This window comes from Mustela nivalis (genome assembly GCF_964662115.1).
Source record: "Mustela nivalis genome assembly, chromosome: 1".
In the NCBI taxonomy this organism is placed as follows: Eukaryota; Metazoa; Chordata; class Mammalia; order Carnivora; family Mustelidae; genus Mustela; species Mustela nivalis.
In genome coordinates this window covers 115,649,358-115,675,532 of record NC_139020.1, presented here as the reverse complement: position 1 = coordinate 115,675,532, position 26,175 = coordinate 115,649,358, and the positions used below count along the sequence as shown (strand labels likewise).

At 46.2% G+C, this 26,175-nt stretch overlaps 2 protein-coding genes across 4 annotated transcripts in view; both read left to right on the top strand.

Annotated features, from left to right (window-relative positions):
* Window positions 1-3,557: 3,557 nt before the first annotated feature.
* LOC309848732 (uncharacterized protein) lies at window positions 3,558-10,679 on the top strand. Of its 2 annotated transcripts, XM_082700707.1 has the most exons (4): window positions 3,558-3,655; window positions 9,003-9,137; window positions 9,582-9,676; window positions 10,394-10,679. In XM_082700707.1, the coding sequence occupies exons 1-4, from the start codon at window positions 3,595-3,597 to the stop codon at window positions 10,469-10,471; spliced, it is 369 nt and encodes a 122-aa protein (XP_082556833.1). In that variant the 5' UTR covers window positions 3,558-3,594; the 3' UTR covers window positions 10,472-10,679. The 2 variants fall into 2 exon arrangements, with proteins under 2 accessions (XP_082556833.1, XP_082556832.1); XM_082700706.1 differs by lacking the exon at window positions 10,394-10,679 and having other exon boundaries at window positions 9,582-10,385.
* Window positions 10,680-17,989: 7,310 nt separating this feature from the next.
* Window positions 17,990-26,175, top strand: part of MUC20 (mucin 20, cell surface associated) — a 167,972-nt gene continuing 159,786 nt past the window's right edge. For both annotated transcript variants that reach the window (XR_014303053.1, XM_082700074.1), the window contains exons 1-3: window positions 17,990-18,205; window positions 21,768-23,105; window positions 25,344-25,435. Coding sequence is in view for 1 of the 2 variants with exons in the window: in XM_082700074.1 (XP_082556200.1) it covers window positions 18,109-18,205; window positions 21,768-23,105; window positions 25,344-25,435 (1,527 nt within the window). In the remaining variant the exon portion in view is untranslated. The remainder of the gene's footprint in view (window positions 18,206-21,767; window positions 23,106-25,343; window positions 25,436-26,175) is intronic.

Here is a 26,175-nt window from a genome sequence, read left to right as displayed (position 1 = left end):
ACAATTAAGTTTGGTCACCATCTGTCACCTTCAACACATTTGACTATATTCCCTGTGCTAAATATATTCACGTTCTTCTGGAGCCTTCCTCACTATCCATTCCTGGAACTTTGTCATCACACCATACTGAAACCCTGTACCCATTAAACGGTAGCTCTCTGTTCCCTTGCCCCCCAGCCCCTCATAACTGTGGCTCTACTTTTTTTCTCACTAATTTGACCATTCCTTGTACCTCATGTAAGTGGAGTCATACAGTATTTGTTTTTTTTGTATGTGGTTATTTCACATAGCATGTCTTCTTTTTCTTTTAGTTGTCATATCTTTTATTTTATTTTTGATTTAAATTCATGTAATTAATATATAGTGTGTTATTAGTTTCAGAAGTAGAGTTCAGTGATTCATTAGTTGCATCTAACACCTGGTATTTGTTATATATCACGTGCCCTCCTTAATGCCCATCACTCAGTTACCCCATCCCTCTACCTCCTAATCCCCCAGCAACCCTCAGTTTCTTTTCTATGATTAAGAGTCTCTTATGGTTTGTATCCCTCTCTGGTTTTGTCTTGTTTTATTTTTTTCTTCTCTTCCTCTCTGATCCAGTTTTGTTTCTTAAATTCTGTACATGAGTGAAATCATATAATTGTCTTCTCTGATTGACTTATTTTGCTTAGCGTGATATTCTCTAGTCTCATCCATGTCATTGCAAATGGGGAGATTTTTTTTTTTTGGTAGCTGAGTAATATTCCATTGTATATATACACCACACCATCTTTATCCATTCATCTGTTGATGGGCATCTAGGTTCTTCCCATAGTTTGGCTATTGTGGACATTGCTGCTATAAATGTTCAGATGCACGTGCTCCTTCGGATCACTACATTTGTATCTTTAGGATAAATACCCAGTAGTGTGATTGCTGGGTCATAGGGTAGCTCTATTTTCAACTTTTGAGGAACCTCCATACTCTTCTCCAGAGTGGCTGCACCAGCTTGCATTCCCACCAACAGTGTAGGAGGGTTCCCTTCTCAGCATCCTCGCCAACATCTGTCGTTTCCCGACTTCTTAATTTTAGCCGTTCTGACTGGTGTGAGGTGGTATCTCACTGTGGTTTTGATTTGTGCTTTCCTGATAGCGTGATGTTTTCAAGGTCCATCCATGTCGTAGTATGTATCAGAATTTCCATCCTTTTTAAGACTGATCCACTGTGTGCAACTAGCACATTTTGTTTATCCAGTCCCTATTGATGAATATTTGTCTATTGTGAATGATGCTGTTGTGAGCATTATTGTACAAATATCTGTTCGAGTCCCTGCCTTCCATTCTTTTGGTATAGACTTAAAAGTGAAATTGCATCATATGGTAATTCTATTTTTATTTTTTGAAAAACCACAGTACTGTTTTGTACCATGGCTGTACTATTTTACATTCCTCTCATAATGCCATTCTGTAAAGTCATTGAAATGAATAATAAGAATTAATTATATCGCATGAATTCTTTTACACACATCATTCCCTCTGCTTAGAATGTTCTCCCTTTCTGTTCAGAGCTTCACCTGGATAAATCCTACTTGTCTTCTGAGTTTTGGGATAAGCAGCATCCTAAGGCAGTCTTTGCAGCACCCTCCCTTCCACCCCTACTTCCCAGGCCCCTGTTAGGTCCCCCTCCTCTGCTTCTCCCTCTCACGGTAATGTTGTGTTGTAATTGCCCATTCGTGTGTCTCTTACCACTAGGCCGCTGAAGCTTCTTGAAGGTAGGACCATGTCCATCTTGTTCATTGTTGGATCCTCAGCGTCGGCAGAGTATAGGTGTTTAAACAGTATTATTAAATCACCTGGTGAGTTTTAAGAATATGACAAAGTGACAGAAAGCATTTAGAGTCCTGAGAACTCTTGAGACTTTCTGTGTCTCCTGCAGCAACTATTTGGAGGCTGGTAGAAAGGGAAGGGGTGTTCTCCATTTCCCAGCGTCCAGAATCTCTAAGATGGAAGGAACTTCTGCCAGTAATTGTATCTGGCCTTCTACCAGGGCCAGTCTCCACCAGACCTGCCCTTGCAGCCTGGTCTGAGCACTTCTAAAGATGATGGCTACATGGTTATGCTTTCAGTTACGTGTTACAGAAACCCCAGCTAAGAGTGACCAACAAATGGAGGTTTATCGTCCTCAAGTACCAAGAAGCCCTGACTCTGGATCAGGGTTATCTTTGGAGCCCAGGCTTCTTCCATCCACAACATGTTGCTTTTCATCCTGGTGCAACTGTTGTCTCGTGACTGTGCAATGGCCTCACATGACACTGGGGACAGGCAGAAGCGAGAGGGGGAGCACCAGCAAGTTCCCTTGTCCCTTTTGTAAGAAAGCTGAGCTCCGGAAGTTCTCCAGCATATTTCTGTCTCCATCTACGCCTTACTGGCCAGAACTAGGTCACTGATGACCAAGGGAAGGGAGGTTTGGAAAGAAAGATGTAAATTGTTCCTGTTCCTACAGTGGAAGGTGACAGGGTGTGGTCAGGAGTGGCTACTGAGTCCGTCTTAGACACTTACCGGCTCTTACAGCAGATCTGGGCCACTTGCAAGGAATCAACAGATGCCTGCCTGGTTGGGCCAACGATAGTGACAGGTTCCAGACTTCAGTAAGGCCTTCCCAGTGGGCCTATTGGGTCACCTTACTTTTCTCATCTTCCTGCGGTAGACAGCCCCCGTGAATGTCTATCCCTCAACCTTCTCCTGTTCTTTTTTGTTCTGTTTTGTTTTTGAGAGAAAGAGAAGGGGAGGGAGTACTCGAATGGGGGGGAAGGGCCAAGAGAGAAAGACAGAGAGAATCCCAAGACGACTCAGTGCTGAGCTCACTTGCCCGAAGCCTGACACAGAGCCCACCTCACAACCCTGGGATCATGACCTGAGACAAAATCAAGAGTCACCCACTTAACTGACTGAGCCTCCTGGGCACCACTTAAATTTAGAACTTTAGCCCCAACCTTTGGTTCTGTCAGCATTCTAGTAGCTCTGTGGTGTAGACAGCTTATACCAACTCTGGGGAATAGGGCTGTTCAGCTGAATTTCCTGGCCGATGGGTTCTTCCAGGCGGGCATCTCTGAATACCACTATAGTCTGGTTGAAGAATACTGTGGCCGGAGCCAGGAGGTCAAGATTCTTATCTCAACTCTAAGAAAGTTGAGCTGTGTGAACTTGTGTTTCTTGCCTTCTCTGGGCCTCAGTATCCTTATCTATAAAATGGGGACAGAGGGTATGTGATTCAGATTAGATGATCACCAACATCCTTGAGAGCGATATCATTGTTTTCTCTGATTCTTCTCCTCCCACAGGTCTGGAAGCCCCAGGAGATGGGAAGAATGTATTTTTTTTCTTGCCTGTGTTACCTCTGCTTGTACAAACTAGTCTGAGCAGCTGGGACGCCTGTGCCACTGTCTTGGTGCCACAGGCCTGCCTTCTGCCAGTGGCTGCCCAGGCAGAGTGGCTGCCCAGTGAGCTGGCCCCTCCCCAGGATGCAGACACCAAATGAGCTTCCTGGGATGGGTGAGTATTAAAAGCCCAGGCCTTGGTCCTTGGAACACTCTGTCTCTCCTCAGTGCCTGCGGCCATGTGTCTGATTCTCCTCCTCCTGCTGTGGCTGAGCCCTGTGGCCCCAAACCAGGAGACAGGTGAGAGCAAAGGAAGCTGGCCTCTAGTCTCTTTCATTCATTCACTCAATAGTTTTTGTTCCTGGCATGATTCATCTCCTAGGGGACTAATGTTCACTAATTCATTAATTAAATAATTCATTTACTCAGCACCTACTTGGGCTTAATGTGGCTTCTCTGTGGATCCATCCACCTTCATATGTGTAAGATGTCCTTGGGTGATTAGCTTGGGAAGGTCTATTTTGGCTGGGGAGCCCAGAGGAGTGTCCAAAAGAGGTTCCTATGAGCAGAGGCAACACAGGGCTCTAGAATGTGGGGGAGATGGGCAGGAAGGTGTTGTGACAAGCCTATGTCTAGAAATAGGCAGACTCAAGAAGCAACTGCCAGGCACCAACTTATTTGCTTGGCCAAAATATCCCTGGAAATGGGGTGGGATGGTAAAGTTGCAGTCATTATATGGTCTCTAGTGAGAAAACTAAATGCCATTGGTAGGAATTTTTTTTGTGGGAAAGGGAGCCTTCAGGGGCATGCTAAATAGTAACAACAGGTAGGTTATTAAATTGCTTTGTGGAAAGGACTTCTGGGGACCCTTCAGTTTTGCTGAGTGGGATTTGTAAGTTTGGGGCTGGAGCAGGATCACTGGGAACTGCAGAAGGGAGGAAGAGGCTGCCCAGTGTCCCCTAGCCACACCCTTTGCCAGTACACTTGCTCTCTTCTCTATGACATTGTCAGAGATGTTTCAGGATCATTGCTCTGGAAGGGCACGAGCTCTTCACAGGTTCAATTATTAGGATCTTCATCCACTCCTGTCTGGGCCCCACAGCTTGTCACTTTCACTAGCTTCTTGGTCTGAAGCCAATAGGATGGTCGCAGAGCCACTTGCACTTCTGCCTCCTCAATAGGAGGCCATTTCCTGATGGGCTTACTGCCTCTCCACCACATCCTGTGGCTCTCTCCTCTTACCTGGAGTAGAGCACAAATTGTACAGCATGGCAGTGATCTGGTCACTCAGAGTTTGATGACACTGTTCACTAGACTGAGATCCTGGGAAGTGTTTTCTTTTGCAGGGTCTCATGGAGCAGGGCACTAGAATATATGTCTGTGATCCACCATGGTATCTGGCTAAGAGTCACTCAACAGAATAAAATGGATGAATGAATGAATGAATGGGTACTTGGTCTCTTCCTATACTGTCATTGTTGTCATAGAACCAGTCAGCACTGGTTACGAGCTATAACTGTGTCCTGACCTTGGACACTGTGGGAGCCCAAGTTCAATTCAGAGTTTTTAAATTAAATTAAATTTAAATTATTTGACATCAGCACTATAGTGATGCATTTCTTATCTTGGATGAGCTGGTAGGGAAGGCAGATACACACCTCCAGAAAGAAGTCTGTAATACCAGACAGGGATTAATGCTGTGTTAAAAGCTAGAATCAATAGGTTTTAAGAGTAAAAGGAATAAGTTAATCCCAATAAATGTAACTATCCCCCCCCCACCCAGCTGGGAGAATGTAGGGAGGTCTTTTGAAATAGATCAAATTTCTTAAAAAAATTTTTTATTATGGAAATTTTCAAATAAGAACAAAAAGAGAGAGAATCGTATAATGAACCCAATGTTCTTATTGGCTAGTTTCAAAATTATCAATGTTTTGACCAAATTCTTATCCACCATATTAAAAAATATAATCACAATACCATATGAAAACTGAAATAAAGTAATTACTTACTACCATTTTTAAAAAGATTTTATTTATTTATTTGAGAGAGAGAGAGCATGAACACAAGCAGGGGGAACGGCAGAGGGAAAGGGAGAAGCAGGCTACCCACTGAGCAGGGAGCCTGATGCGGGACCCCAGGATCATGACCTGAGCTGAAGGCAGCCTCTTAACCCACTGAGCCGCCCAGATACCCCACTTCATACCAATATTTCTCCAATTCTCAAAAAGACCTTCTTGTAATCAGCTTATTCAATCAGGACCCAAAGGTTACATTTAACTGGTCTATTTCTTAAGCCTCTTCAAATCTCTCTGTCCCTTTTTTCTTTTTCTCATGCTGTTTTTTAATTGAAGAAACCAGGTCATTTGTCCTATAGAATGTCCCACGTTGTGGGTTTATATGATTGATCCCATATGGATGTGCCTCTGTCCCCTGCATTTCCTGAAATCTGGTAATTAAGGTTCATTTCTTCAGTCAAGAACACACCATATATGGGGCTATGTACTTCCTCTTGCATCCTGAAGGAGACACACAAAGCTTAGTGGTCCCATTTTCCTGTATTCAACTTGATCAGCCAGATGCATCTGGTGTAGGTCCATTATAAATCTTCCCCCTCAACCTTTCTCTAATGGCTTTAACGACACTGACAATTGTTGCATAGATCCATTTTTTTTTTTTTTAATTAGGGGTTGCCACATGTTGGCTTTCTAATTCTATCACTCCTTTTGCAATTGTTAGCTGGAGTTCTATAAATGCTTTTTTCCTTGTCAGCTCCTTGGTTTGTATGGAAAGGCTGGATAAATGTTTAATTCTTCATTTCTCATTTTCAGAATAATGAGCTTGTTCCTTAGCAACCCAGGGAAGACTGAATTTAAACATGACCTTGAAGGATAAGAATGTTTTCTTTTAGTGGCTATGGGAGGCAAGGGCGTTTCACGCAGAGGAAATAGCTTTAGCACAGGCTCCAAAGCAGTGGCGTGTGGTGTGTTTAGAAATGGGCAGAGACTGCTAGCAAGTTCGTTTTGAATGAAAAGCTTGGCGTGGTGGGAAAAGCCGGGAAGAAGTCAGGAATCCTGGTTCTACCCCCAGCTCTGTCACCCACCCAAGCGTGACCTTTGGAAAGTTTCCATTTCTAGATCATTGGCTTTCAAACTTCTGTGGCCACAATCTACATTAATAAATACATTTTATGTGGTGATTTAGTACATACATACATGTATATAAAAACTAACAAAATTTTCAAAAAGAACTTCAAACAACTTATATGTACAATGTATGTGGATATTTTCTCTTTTGTTCTAATCTGTTCTGTTCTATTCCATTCCATTCCATTCCAATCCATTCCATCTCATTAAAATTAATGCTGGTCATGACCACTAAGTTGATTTCTGACTCACAAATGGACTACAACTCTTGTTTGGAAAGTCCCTGGGGCTTTTTTCCACCTCTAGCCCTCTTTGAACCACCCCTGATATTGCTGACACTGAACCAGGCACTCGGAAAGAGGGGATGTGAAAAGGGGAACTAATCATTTACAGGAGGCTTCTAGCTCATCAAGAGGCAGAAGCCAGGCCACTCTCGGAGGCTGCCACCCCAGCCTAGCCTGCCATCACCTTGAGAGGTCTGACCTCCCAGGTCACTGCTTCCCTTTCACCAGACACCTGCTGGGGACTGTTTCCATAACAGGCTGGGTTGGCCACAGCCAGCCCCCCATCCTCTCAGGGTCCTGCTCCATGTTGATCTTGTCAACTTTGGAAGGCCCGCAAGTTTATCCCTAAACAAAGCCCCACACAGGTACTAACCTAACAGGAGGTGATTGGGTAGGTCAAGGTAAAATAGGGGGAGAACAGCATTGAGAGTCCTTTGAGTCCATTGAGAACTCCTGGGGCTCATTCCCATCTGATCCGATGACTCAGCAGATGACCTGGGTCACGTCCTTACCTGCCAATGCCTTGCTTTCCCTTTCCCTTAAAGAAGATAAGACCACTCGCTTTGTAATGGATAGGCAATGGTCAGATGTAATTGAATTGATCAATCTGAGAGAATGGATGGAATTAGGGTTGATGAAACTGTTTTGTGAATAGGGACCCTGGAGACCTTCCTCCAGCTCTGTGGGGTTTTTCCTCTGTCCCTCTGGTCACACTTCTTCTGTTGTTTTCTCTATTGCTTCTCTTTCTTCCTTGATGCCCCACCCCTGCCAACCTCCTCCTCTCGTCTCTCTCTTCTCTCTTGTTCTTCTTTCTCTCAGCTCAGTCTCATTCCTGTGGCTCTCTTTTTAACAACAGCTTTCCTGAGGTATAATGAATGTAACAAAATTCAGCCTTTTAAGGTGTACACTTCAGCGGTTTTAGTGTATTCAGAGTCGTGCAAACAACACCATTGTCTAATTTCAGAGCATTTCTTCACTCCTCAAAACGGCCCCGTACCCATCAGCAGTCACTCCCTGTTCCCCATTCCGCCTGGCTCTGGGCAGCCATTATTCTACTTCCTGTCTCTATGGACTTTCCTGTTGTAGACACTTCACATCAATGGAGTCATACAATATGTGGCCATTTGTGACTGACTTCTTCCATGTTGTAGTGTGTATCAGTACTTGATTCTTGTGTATGGCTGAATACTGTCCCATCATGTAGGTGGACCATAGTTTGTTTCATCCATTCATCAGTTGATGGACATTTTATTTGTTTCCACTTTGGGGTTCTTACAAATAATATTCCTATGAACATTCATGTACAGGTTTTTAGGGGAACATGTATTTTCAATTCTCTTAAGTATATATCCAGAAATGGGATTGCTGCATTTTATGGTTTTCACTCTATGTTAAACATTCTGAGGAACTACTGAACTGTTTTTCTCTGTTTTTCAGAGTGGTTGCACCATTCTTCAATTTCACCAGCAGTGTCAGGGTTGGGTGAGGGGGTGTTCAATTTCTCCATATTCTCACCAACATTTGTTTCTTAATAGGTGTGAAGCAGTATCTCACTGGGGTTTTGATTTGCGTATTCTTGCTAACAAATGTTATGAGTTTCATGTGCCTATTGGCCATTGGTATTGTCTTTGGATATATCCTTTGCCCATTTAAAATTGGATTATTTGTCTTTTTTTTTCAAGTTGTAAGAGTTCTTTACATATTCTGGATAAAATTCTCATATCACGTGTGTGACTTGTAGATATTTTCTCTCATTCCATGGATTGTCTTTTCACCTTCTCGATACTATCCTTAGAAGCACAAAACTTTAAAATTTCAATCAAGTCTAGTGTATTTTTTCTTTTGTTGCTTGTGCTTTTGGTGTCATATCTGGGAAATTGCTTAGTCCAAGGCCGTGATGACATACATGTATGTTTGTCCCTAAGACTTTTGTAGTTTTAACTCTTATGTTCAGATCTGTGATCCATTTTGAATTATTTTTTTAAAGGTTTATTTATTTATTTGAGAGTGAGAGTGAGCAAGAGAGCAGGTGGAGGGGCAGAGGCAAGGGGGAGAGAGAATCTTCAAGCAGACTTCCTGCTCAGTGAGTAGCTCCCACGAGCTGAGATCCCACGACCCTGAGATCATAACCTGAGCTAAAACCATGAGTCAGGCACCTAACTGACTGAGCCATCCGGGTGCCCTTACATTGGTCTCTTTGTAATGTCCATTTTTCTGTAGGCAGCTGCTCCCAACCTCAGCCCCTCTGCTGCCTTGGAACAGACCAACACTGCAAGAGAGGAAGCTGCTACTGTGATGATTTCTGCCATGTGGCATCAGACTGCTGCCCAGACCACCATGCCCTCTGCAACCCAGGTAACTCACATCACAGGGGAGCTGGCTGCTGTGATGGGCCGAGGCAACCCTCTCTGCGTACCTTGGGCCAAGACCAAAGAGGTCCTTGACAATCCTAAGATCGTTGTATTTTGTCCATTTCATATCAAAAGTGCCCACACATTCCTCCCACCTTTGTTCCCCTCCTTTTCCTCACCACCCGCTGCTCCCCTCTTAGCTGCTTTACCAGATCCCCACAGGGAGAGGTTAAGCTGTTGGTGGTTGGGGATCAGGATGGAGAGTGGGGTGATTGGGTTCTACCTAAATGCCCTTCCATCTCTTGCCATATAGATGCCTCTTGACCTGACCCATGTAGACTTTTGAGGCAACACAGGAGTCTACAGAGAGGAGCTAAGGATGTTAGGCAGCAGGAGGGGGTGTGGGAGTCAGGAATGAGGACAGGAGCTTTCACCTTGTGTTTCTCAGCTTCTCAGACTACCAAGATGGCGCTGCAGATGGTTCTGAGGATGGAGAAGCCCCCACGCCCTGCAAGACACAATCTAGACAGGATGCAGAGCATAGTGAGTGTCCTAGAGGTTCTCCCAGAAAGGGTGGTGACAGCCTGCTCCTGCCTCCTTGGTCTCCAGGCCCTAAAGACAAGCACCAACTACCAAATGAGAAAAGAGACATGAGCTGGGGCAGAGCTCCATGGCAACCATGGTTTTCGGGCTAGGAGCCGTGGTTCCTGACCATGGACGCTGACACTTGAATTTCGTATCATTTTCATGTGTCATGAAATATTCTTTTGACTTTTTTCAACCACTTAAAAATGTAAAAAACATGCTTAACTTGTGATCTGAACCAAAAAATCTGTAGTAAGTCAGATTTGGCCTACGGATTATGGTTGGCGGCCCTCAGCATCGTCTCTAAATCACCCTTCATTCTCTGTTTTTCTTCTGTGCCCTGGCTTCAGCCCTGACTTGTCCAGAGCTTTCTCCCCAGCACTGGAGTATATTGTGAGCCTTGGGCAGAAAGGAAGGCAGCATGGTACAGTGGAAGGAGCATGAACTCAAGAGCCAGAAACACCTAGGTTCAAACCCTGTCTCCACCAATTGGGACCTGGGTGACCTGAAGTAACTCCTTCCCACTACCCTGTCCTCATCTGTGTCCCGGAGCTTGCCTTGTAGAGCTGTTGCAAAAGGGCCTTGGTCGATATACAGCAAGACATTAGCTGTTACTTGGGTCCATGCAAAGAAGCTGAAGAGGGTATAGGTCTTTTTTTTTTCCTGCTCACTTAGGTCCAACAGCTTCTCCGAACCAACTTTCCAGGGATGCCTCTCTCCATCTCCGTGAAGGGAATCAAGAAGAGAGTCTGATATCCCCTGTGAAGCCTGTCCCGAGCCCCCCCACCCCACTTTCCCACCGCCAGGCCTGCTGGGGCCTCATCACTGGACACAGTGTGCTTGGCTTCTATCCTGCATGTTTCCACATTGGCTCACCCAGAGGAAAACAGAAATCTGCAATTGTCATAAACACATTTAAATCAGCCCTACAGAGTATAAAACATAAATTTGGCTCATGGAATTCATTGTTTGTGGTGGCTACAATGAATATAGCAAACATTTCTTGAAAGTGGCAAATGACAAACTAGCACTCCTTTGGCTAAGTGATATCTGCCTCCTTCCTCAATATTCCTTCCCGGGCACTGTGTCATTGCCTTTAAGTCCCCAGATAGCCTGGTCTGTGCCCTGTGGCCTCATGCACACCCACTTGTCTTCCCAGGGTGAAAAGAGAAGCAAGGGGAGCTTCCTCCAGTGGGTTGGCACTGGCCTCCCGGGAGTTCCCTTGTGTGAGGATTTCAAAGCTCCAGGAGGGTGATGTGACACCAGGGGCTTTGGGGTCTGCTGAGCCCTTCGCCTTCTCTCAGACCTCGTCCTCCTCCTGTTCCATGAATAGATCCCTACATTTCAGCTGCCTGCTCTCTAGGCCTCAGGATCTTCTTTTAATTCTCTCTGCCCCTGCCTCCTTCTGCAAGGGGCCAAGTCTTTCTACTTCTACTTCACACACAGTTTATGTCTTTTCCTTCTATAGTCTCACTGCCAAAGGTCATAGCATCCTAACTGGTCCTCTTGCCCCGGGTTCTCCCCTGACTGGTCTCTACCCACATCATACTGCTCAGAGAAGAACTCTGGAGTTGCCAACCGTCACTGGCTTCCCATTGTCTCCAGAACAAAGGCTAGCCTCCCACATATGGCTGCAGAGTGCTCCATAGGGGGGGCCCAAGGCACATTTCTGGCTTTATCTCCTGTTAGTCCCCTTCCCCAATTCTATGTTCCAACTAAATGGAATGACCCATTGTCCTTGTCCATGCCTCCCTCCAGGCTTTTGCTCATTTTTTTTTAAAAGATTTTATTTATTTATTTGACACAGAGAGAGAGGTCACAAGTAGGCAGAGAGGCAGGCAGAGATAGAGGGGAAGCAGGCTCCCCTCTGAGCAGGGAGCCTGATGCGAGGCTCAATCCCAGGACCCTGAGATCCTGACCTGAGCCGAAGGCAGAGGCTTAACCCACTGAGCCACCCAGGCGCCCCTGCTCATTCTTTACACTGGTTTCTAAGTAAATGCTTATGGCAAAGGATGCCCTGTCAGAGCCCAGTTATCCACCAATGGTTCTGTTTTAGCTTAGTTTGTCTGAAAGCAGAAACTGAATAATTTATTTGGGAACAGAATTCCAAAGAGCAGGGGTGAGGAAAACGGGAAGTGACACAGAGAATAAGGGAGAGCTAGCACAAAGATGCATTATCCAGTTAGCCCAGCCATGGCTGACAGCTTGATCCTGTGGGGACTTCTAAACAACCTTATGAAAAGTTTTTGGAGAACCATCTTTCCTGGAGATGAAATAGGAAACGTCTATCCATCACCTCCCATTCTCATGGTTTATAAGGTTGCTTCACTGGGTGCTAATTCTCTTGGTTCTTTCTTGCTGGTGTGTGAGAGCAGAGCAGCTCCCAGAAACGTACCAAGACTTAGCGTCAGGGAAAACCTGGGAGAGAGCAAATGGAACGTGGCAAGGCACTTCGGGAAAGCTGGTCACTGTAGCAGAGGCTGGAATAGGAAGCAAGGCCAAAGGGATTTGAATGGTGAACAAAGGGTGTTCCACCCCCTGGCTTTTGGGGACACAGGCTTTATTGCTCCAGCTCTTCCAACCACAGATTTTTACTCCTGCCCAGGGACAGAGGAGCCTGGGTGAAGGGACAGCCCTGGGCCCTGTTTGAAGAATGCACCTCATACAACCAGAACCTGGGTTCTCTCTTCCTCATTAGGAAGTGCTTTTCTGGTGAGGTTCTGTGGAATGCGTTGGGATCATCCAGTGGGTCTCATAGAGAGCCCAAAGATGCTGATTTGTAGGCTCTTTCTCCTCTCTTCACTCAGTGCTTATTTTCCTTCCAAAGGTTCAAAAACTCCATCTCCTCTTGTTGCTCCTATATCATCCCTTTATCCCAGCTAGAGTGCCCATATTTAAGTTTATCCAAATTGAAGAGACAGTTTCTGAGATATTCTAACCCTGGCACAGATTTCGCTCTAGTTGTGTGTGTGTGTGTGCGCGCGCACGTGTGTGTGTGCATATGTGCATGCATATTTCATTTCTATCTGGCCCTCCATTCTCCCTCCCTGTGTCTTCTAGACACCTTCCCTGTGAAAGTCAATTCCCTGGCAGCAGCCTATCATCTGGGAAAAGCCCTGTGATAACAGAGGCCTTGCATTACAAGCTGAGCTAGTGATGCAGCTTAAAATTAAACTCATATTCCACATTCATCCACATTCATAAGAATTTCTAAAATTATAAGGACAATTTCTTGTCCTTGTACAATTTCTAAAATTACAAGGTGTTGAGGAGAGTATGGGGCAACTGGAACTCTCACATGTCACTGGTATAGTGGAAGCTGGCACAATTGATTTGGAAAACTGTTGGATACGATACACAAAATCTAAACACATGTATGCCCAATGACTCAGCAATTCCACTCCTAGGTATGTATACCCAAAACATATGCAAGACTGTTCACAGCAGCTTTCTTCAGAATAGTGGAAAACTGGGGCACCTGGGTGACTCAGTCTGTTAAGCATCTGCCTTTGGCTCAGGTCATGATCCTGAGGTCCTGGGATCAAGCGCCACTTTGGGATCCCTGCTCAACCACTAGTCTGCTTCTCCCTTTACCCTCCCCCCCCTCCTCATACTCTCTCTCTCTCAAATAAATAAATAAAATCTTAAAAAAAAAAAAAAAAAGAATAGTGAAAAACTGGAAACAATCCAAATGTCCATCAGTAGAAAGTGAATAAATAAATTGTGGTATACTTTATACAATGGAATACTATCTAACAACAAACAAGAATGGACTATTATTACACAAAACAACACAGCTGAGTTTCACAGGCATAATGTTAAGAACAAGAAGACAGACACAAAAGAGTGTGTATTCATAACTCCATTTGTATGAAGTTCAAAAATAGGCAGAACTAATCCATGGTGATAGAGGTTAAGAATGATTTGCCGGGAAGATATTGACTGGAAGGGACCTATTGAGATGCTGAAAATATCTTCTATCTCTGTCTGAGTGGTGGATACCTCCCGAGTGTATTCATATGTAAAAGTGCATTAAATTGTAGGATTGATGTAGTTTACACCATGTGGGTTATTCCCGAATAAAGAGATGAATGAACAAGTGGTCAGAGGGCCCCCTGGAGTTTCCTGTATGATAGTCCAAGGAATAGGGGTTAGGGTGGTGGGCCCGTTCTAAGGTCCTTGCAAATTTAGATGATTCTCATTCCCCTTTCTGTGGTAAATCTGCCTGACAGGATCTCATCTAAACACTCTATGCATACTCCATGTTTTGAACTTGTAGGAACACATTTGGACCCCCAGAGTTGATATAAAGATATATAAAGTCAAAACATTGGAGCTTCAGAAGATGTAAAAAGAAATGTTATCTGAGCTTCTTAACTGACTAAAGCAAAACTTTCCAAAAATACAGCTGCCATTAATCTTCCTCTGAGTGATTTCCTAGCCCATTCAGCTGCCATGGAGACAGACTGCCCAATAGAACTTTCTATAACTTCCTAGGGAAGCCCTAAACCCCTCCCCCACCTCTTTCACTCCTACTCCTTCATTACATTTGATATACAAATCTTGATCTCTAGTTATTCAGTGAGTTACTCAATACTGAGCAACTTCCTGGGGCCCATGTCAATAAACTTGGTCTTTTCTCCTGTTCATCTGCCTGTTCTCAATTATTTGGTGGGTCCTCAATCACTGGACCCAAGTTGGAGGAGCAAAAGTCTTTTTCTCCCTACAAATCCAGAACAACCTAGCTGTGGCCTATAATTCAGTGGTCGAGCAGGTTTACAACCTTATATTTCAAGGATATTTGGCCAAGTTGACTCTTTTATCAGACTCTTGGCAGACTGGTGCTTAGGACTTGACTTGATAACACTTGTCCTGAAACAGATTCATCCCTACAATATGCATTGGTTTCATTGTGGGGGGAGGGGTTCTAAATACTTTGATGAAAAAGCCAGACCCAAAAGGTACTGACAGCTCTATTCTTCCAGTTGTTCAAGCTGAAAAGTTTGTACTTTTTTCTCTTTTCTTTCTCCCTCTCTTTCTTTCTTTTTTTAAAGTAGGCTCCTCACCCAGTGTGGGGCTTGAACTCACAACCCTGAGCTCAAGACCTGAGCTGAGATCAAGAATCAGACACTTAACCGACTGAACCACCCAGGCACCCTGAAAAGTTTGTACTTATTCTTGACTTCTGTTTCTTTGACATCCCACATCAGTCTGGCAGGAAACCATGTGGACAGTATTCTCAAAATATATCCAGAATCTGACCAACTGCCACCATGTCCTCTTAGGGCCACCCTCATCTCTTGCCTGGACTAGGGAAAAAGCATCCCATTCTTAGCCCAGCTGCCAGAGTGATCCTTCTAAACTGAGATCCCATCACTCCTCTACTAAAAAACTTCCCAGGGGTGGTTCCCATCTGACTCAGAGTATCAACCCTAAGGCTGACAAGGCCCTTTTTCATCTACCCTCCCCATCACTCTGTCCCCCTTCACCCCCACTTTGCCCCCTAGCGTGGCTCCAGTCCAAGGCCCTTTGATGCTCCTTGGACCTGATCCTGCCTTAGGCCTCTGGACCTTTCCCTGGGCTCCCACTGCTTGGAATGCTCTTTCTGAGGTATCCACCTGGCTAACGGTCTCACCCATTTCAGATCATCACTTAGATCTCACTTAGATCTTAGATCTTAGATCTTGCTATTTAACACAGCAAACTGCACTTCCCTCCTGCCTCCCCAATACCTGATTCTTCTTTTTCCCATAGTATTCATTCCTACGTAGTTCACTTATTTATTGTGTTTATTGTTTGCCATCTCTTTCCACTAGGAAGTTGGTTTCATGAGGTCAGGGATCTGTTTTACTCCGTGACATATTCTAAATGCCTAGAATAGTGGCTGGCAAATAGGGGGTGCTCCATATATGTTCGTTAAGTTAATGAAATCAGCTTCTGATGCTCATTCAGGGTGAGAGCTGAATTTGGCTGGGAAGAACAAAAAGGTCTAGAAACTTTCAGGATTTGATTATTATGGCCCCAGGGTCAGTAGTCCTGTGCTCAGGTTTGGAAATCCCCCCAGACATAGAGGAAGATGGACCAGACAAAATCCAGCAAACTCAGGGAAGTATTCAACGGGGCTTCCCTGCCAGTGGGTTCCTGGTTAGATCCCATCATAGGCAACTGGGCTGGAGATGAGTTGTTGGTTTAAATGATAGCAAGAGAAAGGAAATGGTGAGAAGTCTGTGATGGGCATGAGAAAGGCACCTGGCATGCTTCAGTCTGTGGATTAAGCCACTGGCTGCTGGAATGAGGAACTCCTTCTCCCAGCCGGGGTGGGGCAGAGAGCCTTTCCAGGAGGGGAGGGAACTAGCAGAAAGGAGCTATGCATTCTTTCTTTTTTCTTTTCTTCTTCTTTTTTTTTTTCCCTTCCTTCCTTCCTCTTGCTTTCTTCGTTCCAATGAGTTATTTATTTGTAACTGGAGGTGTGTTCTTTTTTTTCCCTTCTTTACCCACACCCCTATCTGCCTCTCCTCTGACCACCACAGGATTGTTCTCTGTATTTATTCAAGAGTTCTCTGTTTTTGCTGGAGTTTCTTCCGTCTTCTCTAGGATGAAGCCCCACACTGGATTGCACACACGCATGCATGCTACTAGACGGGCCAAACAGAATTCAGGTCATTGCTGTGGCCCCGGGGCCTCCCCTCCACACCAGAAACCCCCAAAAGGCAAATCCATCGTCCCATTTGATAAAGTGAAGGATTTAGGTTGAATGGGAGGGTAGAAGAGCTCAGCCTGTCCGGAGTGCTCTACAGATCAATGGTGTAGTTGGAACTGGGTTTCAAGATCTCAGACTGCATGCTGGACGGTGTCCTGGGCGGACCCCCTCAGGCTCTTCTCACAGAGTCTTTCTCCCCCCATGTTCTGGGATGACGCCCTCCAGGCAGCAGAGTTCTTAATCCCAGCGCAGGGTGAAGTTCTAGAAGACAGCGTCTCACACCCAAATGCAGAACCTCAGACTGCGTGGCCAAGGGGATCTTATTGATGGAAGCCCAGCGAAGGCAAATAACTTGTCCAAAATTACACAATTCTTGGGCCACAGTTAAGGATGGAGCCGGAAACTGAACTTGGGTTTTCTGATTGCACTTTGAAGTTCCTTCCAGCAGTGGGATTTTGTGATTTCTCGATGCTGAGCCACTCTACTCTAGAGTGGTTTTCATCACAAAACTCTGATCCTGAAATCCCCAAGGTACTTTGTCTGCCACTGGTAGTGGCCATGACAGCTCATTCCTTGGCCTCTGGAAGGGCTAAAATTCTTTTCTAGGGCATTTGGAAATATATTCTTCAGCCTCACTCCCCTTCCTGTGACCAAATCCCATAAGCTTCCTAGTCATCACCCTTACATTTCCCTCCTCCCGGGGCCCTGTACTCTGACCTGCACACCTATGCTTTCCCTTCTCCCGGCTAGTGAGCCTTCCCCATCCCACACTCCATTCTGGCTCTGGACGTGATCCTGACTCTGACAGGGATGCAGAATCACAGGGGTCATTGGAAAGACGTTAGAGGTCAGAGTCCCGCTCCGCCCTGCCCCCTGCACACCTTGGGGGGCTGTCCGTTCTCTCTGTTGCTTGAGGATCACGGTAGATGCCAGAGTTCTCACTTATTTACTTATTTTAAGATTTTATTTTATTTTATTTTATTTTCAGTGGGGCGGGGAGGGAGAGCCAGTCCTAAGCAGACACCGTGCTGAATGCAGAGCCCAACATGGGACTCTATCTTACGTCCTGAGAGCTCTCATACTGAGCAGCTCAGGTGCAGGTGTACTCCATGAGCCACAAGTATGCAGGAGGAGCTGTGTAAGAACTTTACTTTCTCATGTAATCCTCACAAAACAACCCAGCAAGGTAAGGACGATGCCCATTTTATAGATCAGGAAGTTGAGCCTCAGAAAGCTTCATTCATTTGCCCTAGATCACGGAGCTAATAAAGGCTAGGATTAGAAATGAAGCCCAGGTCTACTGAACTAAAAGACTAAGTCCCATGCACAGAGGTGGGGGGAGGAGGAAGGGTTGTAGAAAAGGGGGAAACATGAAACACCATCTTCCCTGGCCTCCCTGGCTGCAGGACTGAGGCGGTGAATATCACTGTGGAAATGATTCCGCATCTCACAATCAAACTCCTCCAGTGTCCAGAGAGGAGAGGTCGCTGAGCCGGGAGTGGGTGGGAGGGTTAGCTTGCTGACAGCCCGTGACATGCACCCTGCTAGCTCTCCACTGGGGCATTTGTGAGTACCTGGCTGCCTTCTGGAAACTACCCAGCCACACCAAGGCAGGTGACCCGCCCTCCTCCCCAGATTGAGGAAGCAGGAAAAGGTGGCAGCGTGAGGCAGTGGGCAGACGTGCTGGGCGATGGTGGCCAGAACTCCCCTGAGGATGGGCTTTCTCTGGGGCTTGGCTCTGTCCCTTTTCTTCTGCTGGGAGGCTGGGGCCCCCAGGAGCTCTGCAGGTAAGGAGGTGGGGGCTTCTCTCCCAATAGAGCTCTGGGTGTGAGTTGCTCTACCAGCAGCCCTCTTGGGTTAATTACAATTAACCATAAAATTGCATCTGAAGTACTCCTTTATAAACATGGTGTCAGCTGACGCGCGTCTGACACTGCAGTCCATAGAATGAGTGACGTCCTCGTGCTGTGACTGTGGGTTTGTTTTTCCGCGTGGGAGTTGGGGGGGCAAGTGAGGCAGAGTGGTGGAAGGGGATAAATCTGACTAAAGCCAAAGAAAGGGCTTGACCAGGTTCTAACTCCTCCAAGGTTATTTCCCAGCCCAGATTTCCTTTAAAAACTAGTTTTTGTGTGTGAAAAGTCTGTCACTGACTGCGTGGGGAGGGTGGATTCTGAGGGGGCCAGGGCTGTTACGGAAGAAGAGAACTAACCTAGAGGTGTAACAGGAACCTTGCTAAGCTTGTTGCATGCATTGTCTTTTCTTTTTTTTAATAGACTTTTATTAGAGAGCAGTTTTGGTTTCACTACAAAATTGAGCAGAAAATACCGAGATTCCCATGTCACCTCTGTACACCCACTAGACATGGAGTCCCCTTCTATCAGCATCCTGCATTATCTTTTTTTAAAGATTTTATTTACTCACCTGACAGAGAGAGACACTGTGAGAGAGGGAACACAAGTAGAAGTGGGAGAGGGAGAAGCAGGCTTCTTGCCGAGCAGGGAGCCTATCAGGTCTTGATCCCAGGACCCTGGAATCATGATCTGAGCCAAAGGCAGACACTTAATGACTGAGCCACCCATGAGTCCTCTGCATTATCTTTTTTTAAAAAAGATTATTTTTTAAAGCAGTTTTAGTTTCATGGCAAAATTGAGAAGAAGGTACAGCTATGTCCCATATGCCCCCGTGCTCTTTTTAATATTCACAATGACCCGAGAGAGAAACACGAGTCTTATTCCTACTCACCCCTGCCCACAGAGGTGATGGGACTGAGGCTTCCCAGGATTCAACAAGTCACCTGCAAAGCCACCTTATTCTGCAAGCACCTAGCCTCTAGACCACTTTGTCTCGTGTACGCCTTCATGATCTGCCTGGCTTGTGCTACACATTTTACGTTTTAATTTAATCTACTCTTTACAACCTATGAAATATGTACCCTTAGCTCCGTTTTACAGATGAGAAAATGCAGGTTTGGAGCCCGGAGACTTGATCAGGGTCCCATGGTCCCATGGCTGGTAAGAAGCGGAGCAGGGACTCAAACTCAGGGTCCCAGTACACACACCATCCTCTCTGCCAGTTTGAGGCATGACCGGGAAAGCAGCAACAGGAGCACAGGGCCGGGTCGGCTTTGCTGTGCTTGAGCAGACCTGTGGTGGGTTGGAGACTTGGGTGGGGGGTGTGAGGGTCCCAGTGGGTACAAAGTGGCTGTGGGTTGGGAAGCACAAGGAGGTTTCAAAGCAGGATGATATCGTGGGGCTCCTGGAAAAGGAAGAAAATACTTCAGAGGAAGTCAGTGGTCAGACCCCAAGACCACTGCGTGGGTTGACACAGAAAGACTTTGATTCCACCGGGCAGAGACCGAGGAAGCTCAGAGAAATATCTTGGGCTTTGAAGTGGGGAGAAGAAAGTATATTCCTGTAAAAGCATGATTTGTGAACAACTAATGAGAGTGGATATGTCATGACTCTCCAAATCTGCGCATGGGGACAGCCTGACATTCTCACCGCATTAAAGAAAGCTGTGTGCTCTCAAGTGGTTCTTGGAGAGGACAAGACTGGGGAGGGATGCTTAGTGACCCTTGCAGGCTTTGGTATATAAGACTTTCCCATTCCTCTTCTCCTCTGGTCCTCACTACCACCTGCAAGGCAGGTAGGGTAACCCTTGTTCCCAAGGGAGGCTTGAAGAGGTCTAGTGACTGGCTTGGCTAGTAGGAGGCAGAGTCAGGATTTGAACCAGTCAATCATGGGACTCCAGAGCTAGTAGGCAATAGGCCTAGGGTTGGAGCCCAGTCTTTGTTCTTCTGGCCCAGCGCTCTTTTATCGTTCAGGGAGAGACACAAGAGGACAAGCTGAGGACCTGGGGCCTAGTCCTGACAGCCAGGGTAGAGGTGACCAAATGGTCCTGTAATTCCATGGGGTGCTTGGGTACTTTTGGGTCAGTAGACCTCAGTAAAGACCATCTCAAATCATTGGAACCCCGAAAAGGGGGTTCTTGTCCTTCCAAGGGTAGGATTACTGGAAAACCACAGGGCATCCCCTTACATTTGAATTTCAAGAAACAAAGCTTTTTTTCTGTATGTCTCAAATATTACATGAGAAATACACATACTAAAGACATAATTTGTCATTAAAATTATTCCTTGTTTATCTGAATTTCAAATTTGAATTTAATTGGGCATCCTGTATTTTTACTTGTTAAATCTGGCAACCCTCCCCTGAAAGGGTCGTTAGCCCACTTACAGAGAGAGCCCTTCCCCCTCCGTAGGTGGGAGAGGCATGCTTGTAGGTGCATGAAAAGATCCTGCTGTAGCCTCCCCAGGAAAGGAGTGCCACCCACCGCTCACACAACCTCCGAGGGTCTGTCGAGTGGCCAGAGATGTTCTGGTCTGTGGAGAAACGCTAGCAGCATCTCTTTAAGGGTGAAGTTTTCCTCCCTTGGCTCCCTGTTACCTGTGGAACATGGATGGTGCATCATTTCAGTAGTTCTGGGGTCCCATCCCCACCATGTCAGATGAGTGGGGATGGGAAGCTTGCCCCTTTCCAAAGGACTCCGCCTGCTCCCTTCTCTTTTGCAGAAACCATCACCTACTCTCTCTCTGGAGGTTCCTCTCCCCCCGTCCTCCCAGGTACCTCTAAATACAAAACCCCAGTTGTTTTCTGGGTTTGAAGGGTTTTTACTCCCATGGGGAAACATCTGTTGGATGAGAAAAGTATCAATGGCAAAGTCACAAGGATTCTTTCAGAAGGTTCTGAGAGTTGTGGTCCCTGCTCTGTAGTTCTTGGCTCACTTGGACCTCTGCCTTCTTTGCTCCCCCTTGAAGCTGGAGTCTGGCCCTATGCACTCCCTCTGATGGCTTCAGACCAATAATCAACTAGATTCTGAGGCTTGCCTCAGAAGCACTTAGGGTCATCAGAAGACATTAGACAGGCTGGGGTGCCTGCGTGGCTCGGTGGGTTGAGGCCTCTGCCTTCAACTGGGGGCATGATCCCAGGGTCCTGGGATCCAGCCCCACGTTGGGCTCTCTGCTCAGCGGGGAGCCTGCTTCTTCCTCTCTCTGCCTGCCTCTCTGCCTACTTGTAATCTCTGTCTGTCAAATCAATAAATAAAATTTTAAAAAATAAAAAAAAAAAGGAGACATTAGACAGGCAACCCCAGTTCCATGGCTGACACAGAGGACTGGTCTTCCTGATGATACCACCTCCCTCTTCCTTGTATGTATAGATGAAAAATGCCATAAAAGCAACTTCCCCTCCCTACCCTCCTCCCAGGGTACCCAGGGCATAAACACAAGAACATGTGTGAAATTAGTCCAATGGGGCTCATGGCTTACAAAGTTGGTCTTACCTAACACAGGCCCCAGCACCAGCAGATCAGGTCCTTTGGTGATGACAAACCACATAGAAGAGACTGCCATGACTCCGGGAATCGGGACAAATTCAGAGAGAGACTTCCAGACCTCTGACCTTGTCGAGACCTCTGTGCCAAGCCATAGCCCTTTGGAAACTCAAACCCTGAGCACCCAGACCTTTGATAGGAACTTAATTCTGGCCAGTGCCATTTCAGAAGCAGAGACCAGGAAAACCAAGACCACTTTTCGTGCAACAGAGACCAGGGTCTTCACACAAATGACACCGTCCAAGTTCACGGTTATGATCACCACTCCTATGGAGGCATCAGCCACAAGTGGCAGGCCCATGGCAACTGGAAGGACCACAGTGGAGACTGTCATAGGCAGTGATCTTGTGGAAGCTGTCTTTGACACCCTTTGTACTGATGACAGCTCAGAAGAGGTGAAGAGGCTCATAATTGATGTCTTGACATCAGCTCACACCTCTGCAGAAGACGAGGGCCTGGCCTCAGACAGCAGCGCCTTCTCAGACCACTCAGTTCTGGCCATCACCGTCTCACAGGCCCTGGCACCTGACCAGAATGCTTCAGCTAAAGACTGGCTTGCCTACAGCCTCACTGACATGGAGATTACCAACTGCAGCATCACAGAAATACTAACAACTGCCACCAGCCTTGGGACCTCCAACGTAGCTCTCGACCCCTCAGGAGGAAAGACCCCATCTTCCCCTGATGTGTCAGCTTTGTTTCATTCCACCGAAGCAGAACCACACCTCACCAAGACCATGACCTCCACAGAGATTTCATCAGCAGCCAGTGCCACAGAACCAGTCACACCTGATACCCCAGTTGAGACTCCGCTACCTGCTAATAGCACCATAGAAGGAGGAACAACAGCAGCTGAGCCTATGACCCCCAGCACAACTTTGGTGACAGTCAGCATTGGACCCTGGGAAGAAACTGCTGTCCTCTCTACAGAGATGACAAGCCACACTGAGGTCTCAGGAGTGATTACGATCTCCACAGAGACCGGGTCAACGGTAGGTAAAGTGGCTTCCCCTGCTGCGGCTGACAGCCACAGCCACGGAGCCACTAGCAAGAACTCCAGCCCCTCACAGCCTCATACCACAGACAGCACAATCGATGGCTCTGTCTCCATCAGCAGGAGCACTTTTCCTTCTGCCCACCTGATTATGGCTAATAGAAGCCTTGAGGCAAACATCACCTCAGTCAAGACCACAACCTTAGCCAAGACCTTGAAGACAACCAGCAGGGCTGGAGGGAAGACGCCAACTGCTCTGCCCACCACTGCTCAGCCAAGGGGGACCACAGAAGCTACTGCAGGTAGAGGCTCCTATGGCTAGGATCTGGGGGATGTGGGGTTTGGAGTTTCCAGGGTATTTGTGTGCTTAATAAGGGGTAGGGAGGAAGGAAGGCTCTGGGGCCTATTCTGAGTCCAGTCCCTGATGGAAGCTCTTCATGATCTTCTAGCAATTCTTGCCAAAGTCAGAAATATAGCAGAGTTAGAGAGGTATATGGGAAAACTGTGGGGCTATCACCTACTCTCTCTCTGGAGGTTATCCCTCTCTGCTCTCTGGCCTCAGTTTCTCCACCAGTAAATGGGGTTGTGATGGGTGAACAATAAGGTCCTTTCCGGCTCTATCCTTCCATAATATTAATAGTTGAGTGACTACTATGCACCAGGCGAGGCCCCAAATTTTATTCAAAAGCCACAGTCCTCATACTCTTGAAGCTTCTGGTACAGCTAGAGCCACACAGAGGGGCACCATGTGAACATCTGGCTCAAGCTGTGGCCCTCTGAACCGCTGAGACCCCATGAAAGTGGGACTTACTGGTTGTGCCTGTTGGGGTTGGAGCCACAATGACTTGAAACAAACAAACAAACAAATTGGGTGAAGGTTTGGGGTTTAAAGCTTCATGTCTAAGAAAACATACTTTTTAGGGAAAAAGCTGCTTGTGAGAGGCTGCTCTGTCAGCCCAGCTCCTGGTCAGCCTGGAGCCTCCACCTCGTCTTCCTAACACTGTCCTTGTGGCCTCACCCCCGTGGTGGCCTCAGCCTGTCCTGCCTTTGTGGGGAGGCGAAATAAAAATATTAATCACAACCCCCTTACCAAACATCATGTGTATTCCAGCAGAGGTGGCCCCAGAATGTTCTCACTGACGTCAGGCAGTGAACTAAGAGCTTTGCATGTGTTCTCTCTTCTAGTTAAACCTTCAAAACCACCTTCTGAGGTGGATGTTAGTAGCCCACCTGATGGGTGAGGAAACAGATTTAAAGATGGTGAAAAGACAGCAGTGGGACTCCAGATGGAAGTCTGGTTCCATCTCATAGTCTCCTACTGTGCTTTTATTTTTATTTATTATTTTTTTAAGATTTTTATTATTTATTTGACAGAGAGAGATCACAAGTAGGCAGAGAGAGAGAGAGGAGGAAGCAGGCTCCCGCTGAGCAGAGAGCCTGGCTTTTATTTTTTTATTTTTTTAAAGCACAACTGATTAATGTATTTTTCTTTTAAAATGCTTTTCTTTGGGGTGCCCGGGTGGCTCAGTGGGCTAAAGCCTCTGCCTTCGGCTCAGGTCATGATCCCAGAGTCTTGGGATGGAGGCCCGAATCGGGCTCTCTGCTCAGCAGGGATACTGCTTCCCCCCCCGCTCTCTGTGCCTCTGTGCCTACTTGTGATCTCTCGCTCTCTGTCAAATAAATAAATAAAATCTTTAAAAAAATAAAATAAAATTCTCTTCTTTATTATTTGTCAATTAGATGATACATTGACACGATTTAAAATTCAGTAGGTACAAAAGGGATCAGTATAAAATGTTTCTGTCCCACTGCGGTTCCCCAACTCCCCAGCTACCTTCATACACACTTTCTTGTGAATAGTCCAGCCATGAAATATGCATATGGCGGCCAAAACAAGGGGGAAAGAGATATATATTGATATTGATACAGTATCAATACTGGTATCTATCTCTATCTCTGTAAATATAGAAGTGCAATCTAACAGTATTCTGGTAGGAAGAAATGACTCCATGGTGGCTGGGGAAGGCAAGGGGGTTAGGGCCCCACCAAAGGCAGAACTTGCCCCCAGAGTGGCTAGATTGGGAAGACTGGATTGAAGCTTCTGCCAACTTAGACCTGGACAAATTGGCTGAGGTTTCCCCTCTGAGAGCTGGCCTCTCACTGGTGCTCTCCCTGTCTGGATCCTTTCCCAGCAGTTCATCCAGAACTCCCAGGCCTTGAGAACATTCTAGATTTCACTTTCATTTCTCATTCTTTGCACTATTCTTTTGACTTCTCCAAATGTGGATGGGGTCTTTAGACATCCTTTCCTTCACTCTTGTTGGGAAGGCACTACAAGGAGCCTAGTTATTGGAAAGAGGGAATCCTTTTTCTCTTTGCAGTGAATAGATGTAAGATCCCATGTGAGCACGGACACATTTACACATGAGAGTGAGCCCAGAGGTGCAGAGTGGGGGAGAGAGGCTGGGGAGCACAGGTCATGTCCCCATCCCTGAACTGACTTACCGATAGGTTCATCTCCTGCTTTTCTAAATTTTCAGGTGGGGATGGAGGCTTTCTCCTCCTGCAGCTGAGAGTGGCCTCCCCAGAAGACCTCACTGACCCCAGAGTAGCAGAGAGGCTGATGCAGCAGGTGAGTGGGAACTTTCTGGGCCAGGAAAGTAAAGGAGAGTTACAGGAACTAAATCTAATCTTCTTGGCTTAGCTTCTGCCTATTTTTCCTGAGTTGGGAATTCCCTTCTGTGTTATGTAAAAAAATGATTTCCCTCACCCCTAATTTTCTCAGGCCTTAGGAAGGCCAGGTCTTCTAGCCCTTGGAAGGTCAATTTTATGAATGGGCAGGACTTTGGGTTACAAGTAGCAGAAATTCAGCTCATTGGAGCTTACACAGAAAAAGGCAAGGTATTGACTGAGAAACCTAGAAGTGACTTGTCCATTTTCAGTTATGGCTAGATCCAGCAGCTTAGATACGATCATCAATATTTTCTTTCTTGACTTCTCTTAGCATTTTGTTCTTCAGAATCTCTCTCCATATGTAAGGAAAGGTGGCTGTGACAGCCCCAGAGTCACAGGTACTTTCCTCTCCCAATACCTGCATATTATACTAGGGAAAGACTAGTCTTATGGTCCTGCAAGGTCCACCATAACTGACAGCTCAAACTGAACCACATGGAATGAGAAGGACAGGCCCTAGAGGAACTAGGAATGCTAGGCAGAAAATACCCCAATGATGTGTATTCTCAATGGGGACCAAGACTGGGATATTTTTGTATATGTTGGGAAAATTCCCCTAAGACCCAGATCACTGGGCAAAGCTTCCAGTGGTAGAATTCTGGGGCCAGAGCTTTTGGGGATGGTGCGAATCATTGGAAG

Excerpts from the sequence above, each read along its gene's own strand:
- LOC309848732 (XM_082700706.1), top strand. The coding sequence starts at position 3,595 with ATGTGTCTGATTCTCCTCCTCCTGCTGTGGCTGAGCCCTGTGGCCCCA. Across the intron at positions 3,656-9,002 it reads GGCCCCAAACCAGGAGACAG|GCAGCTGCTCCCAACCTCAG; the intron begins GTGAGAGCAAAG and ends ATTTTTCTGTAG. Across the intron at positions 9,138-9,581 it reads CCATGCCCTCTGCAACCCAG|CTTCTCAGACTACCAAGATG; the intron begins GTAACTCACATC and ends TGTGTTTCTCAG.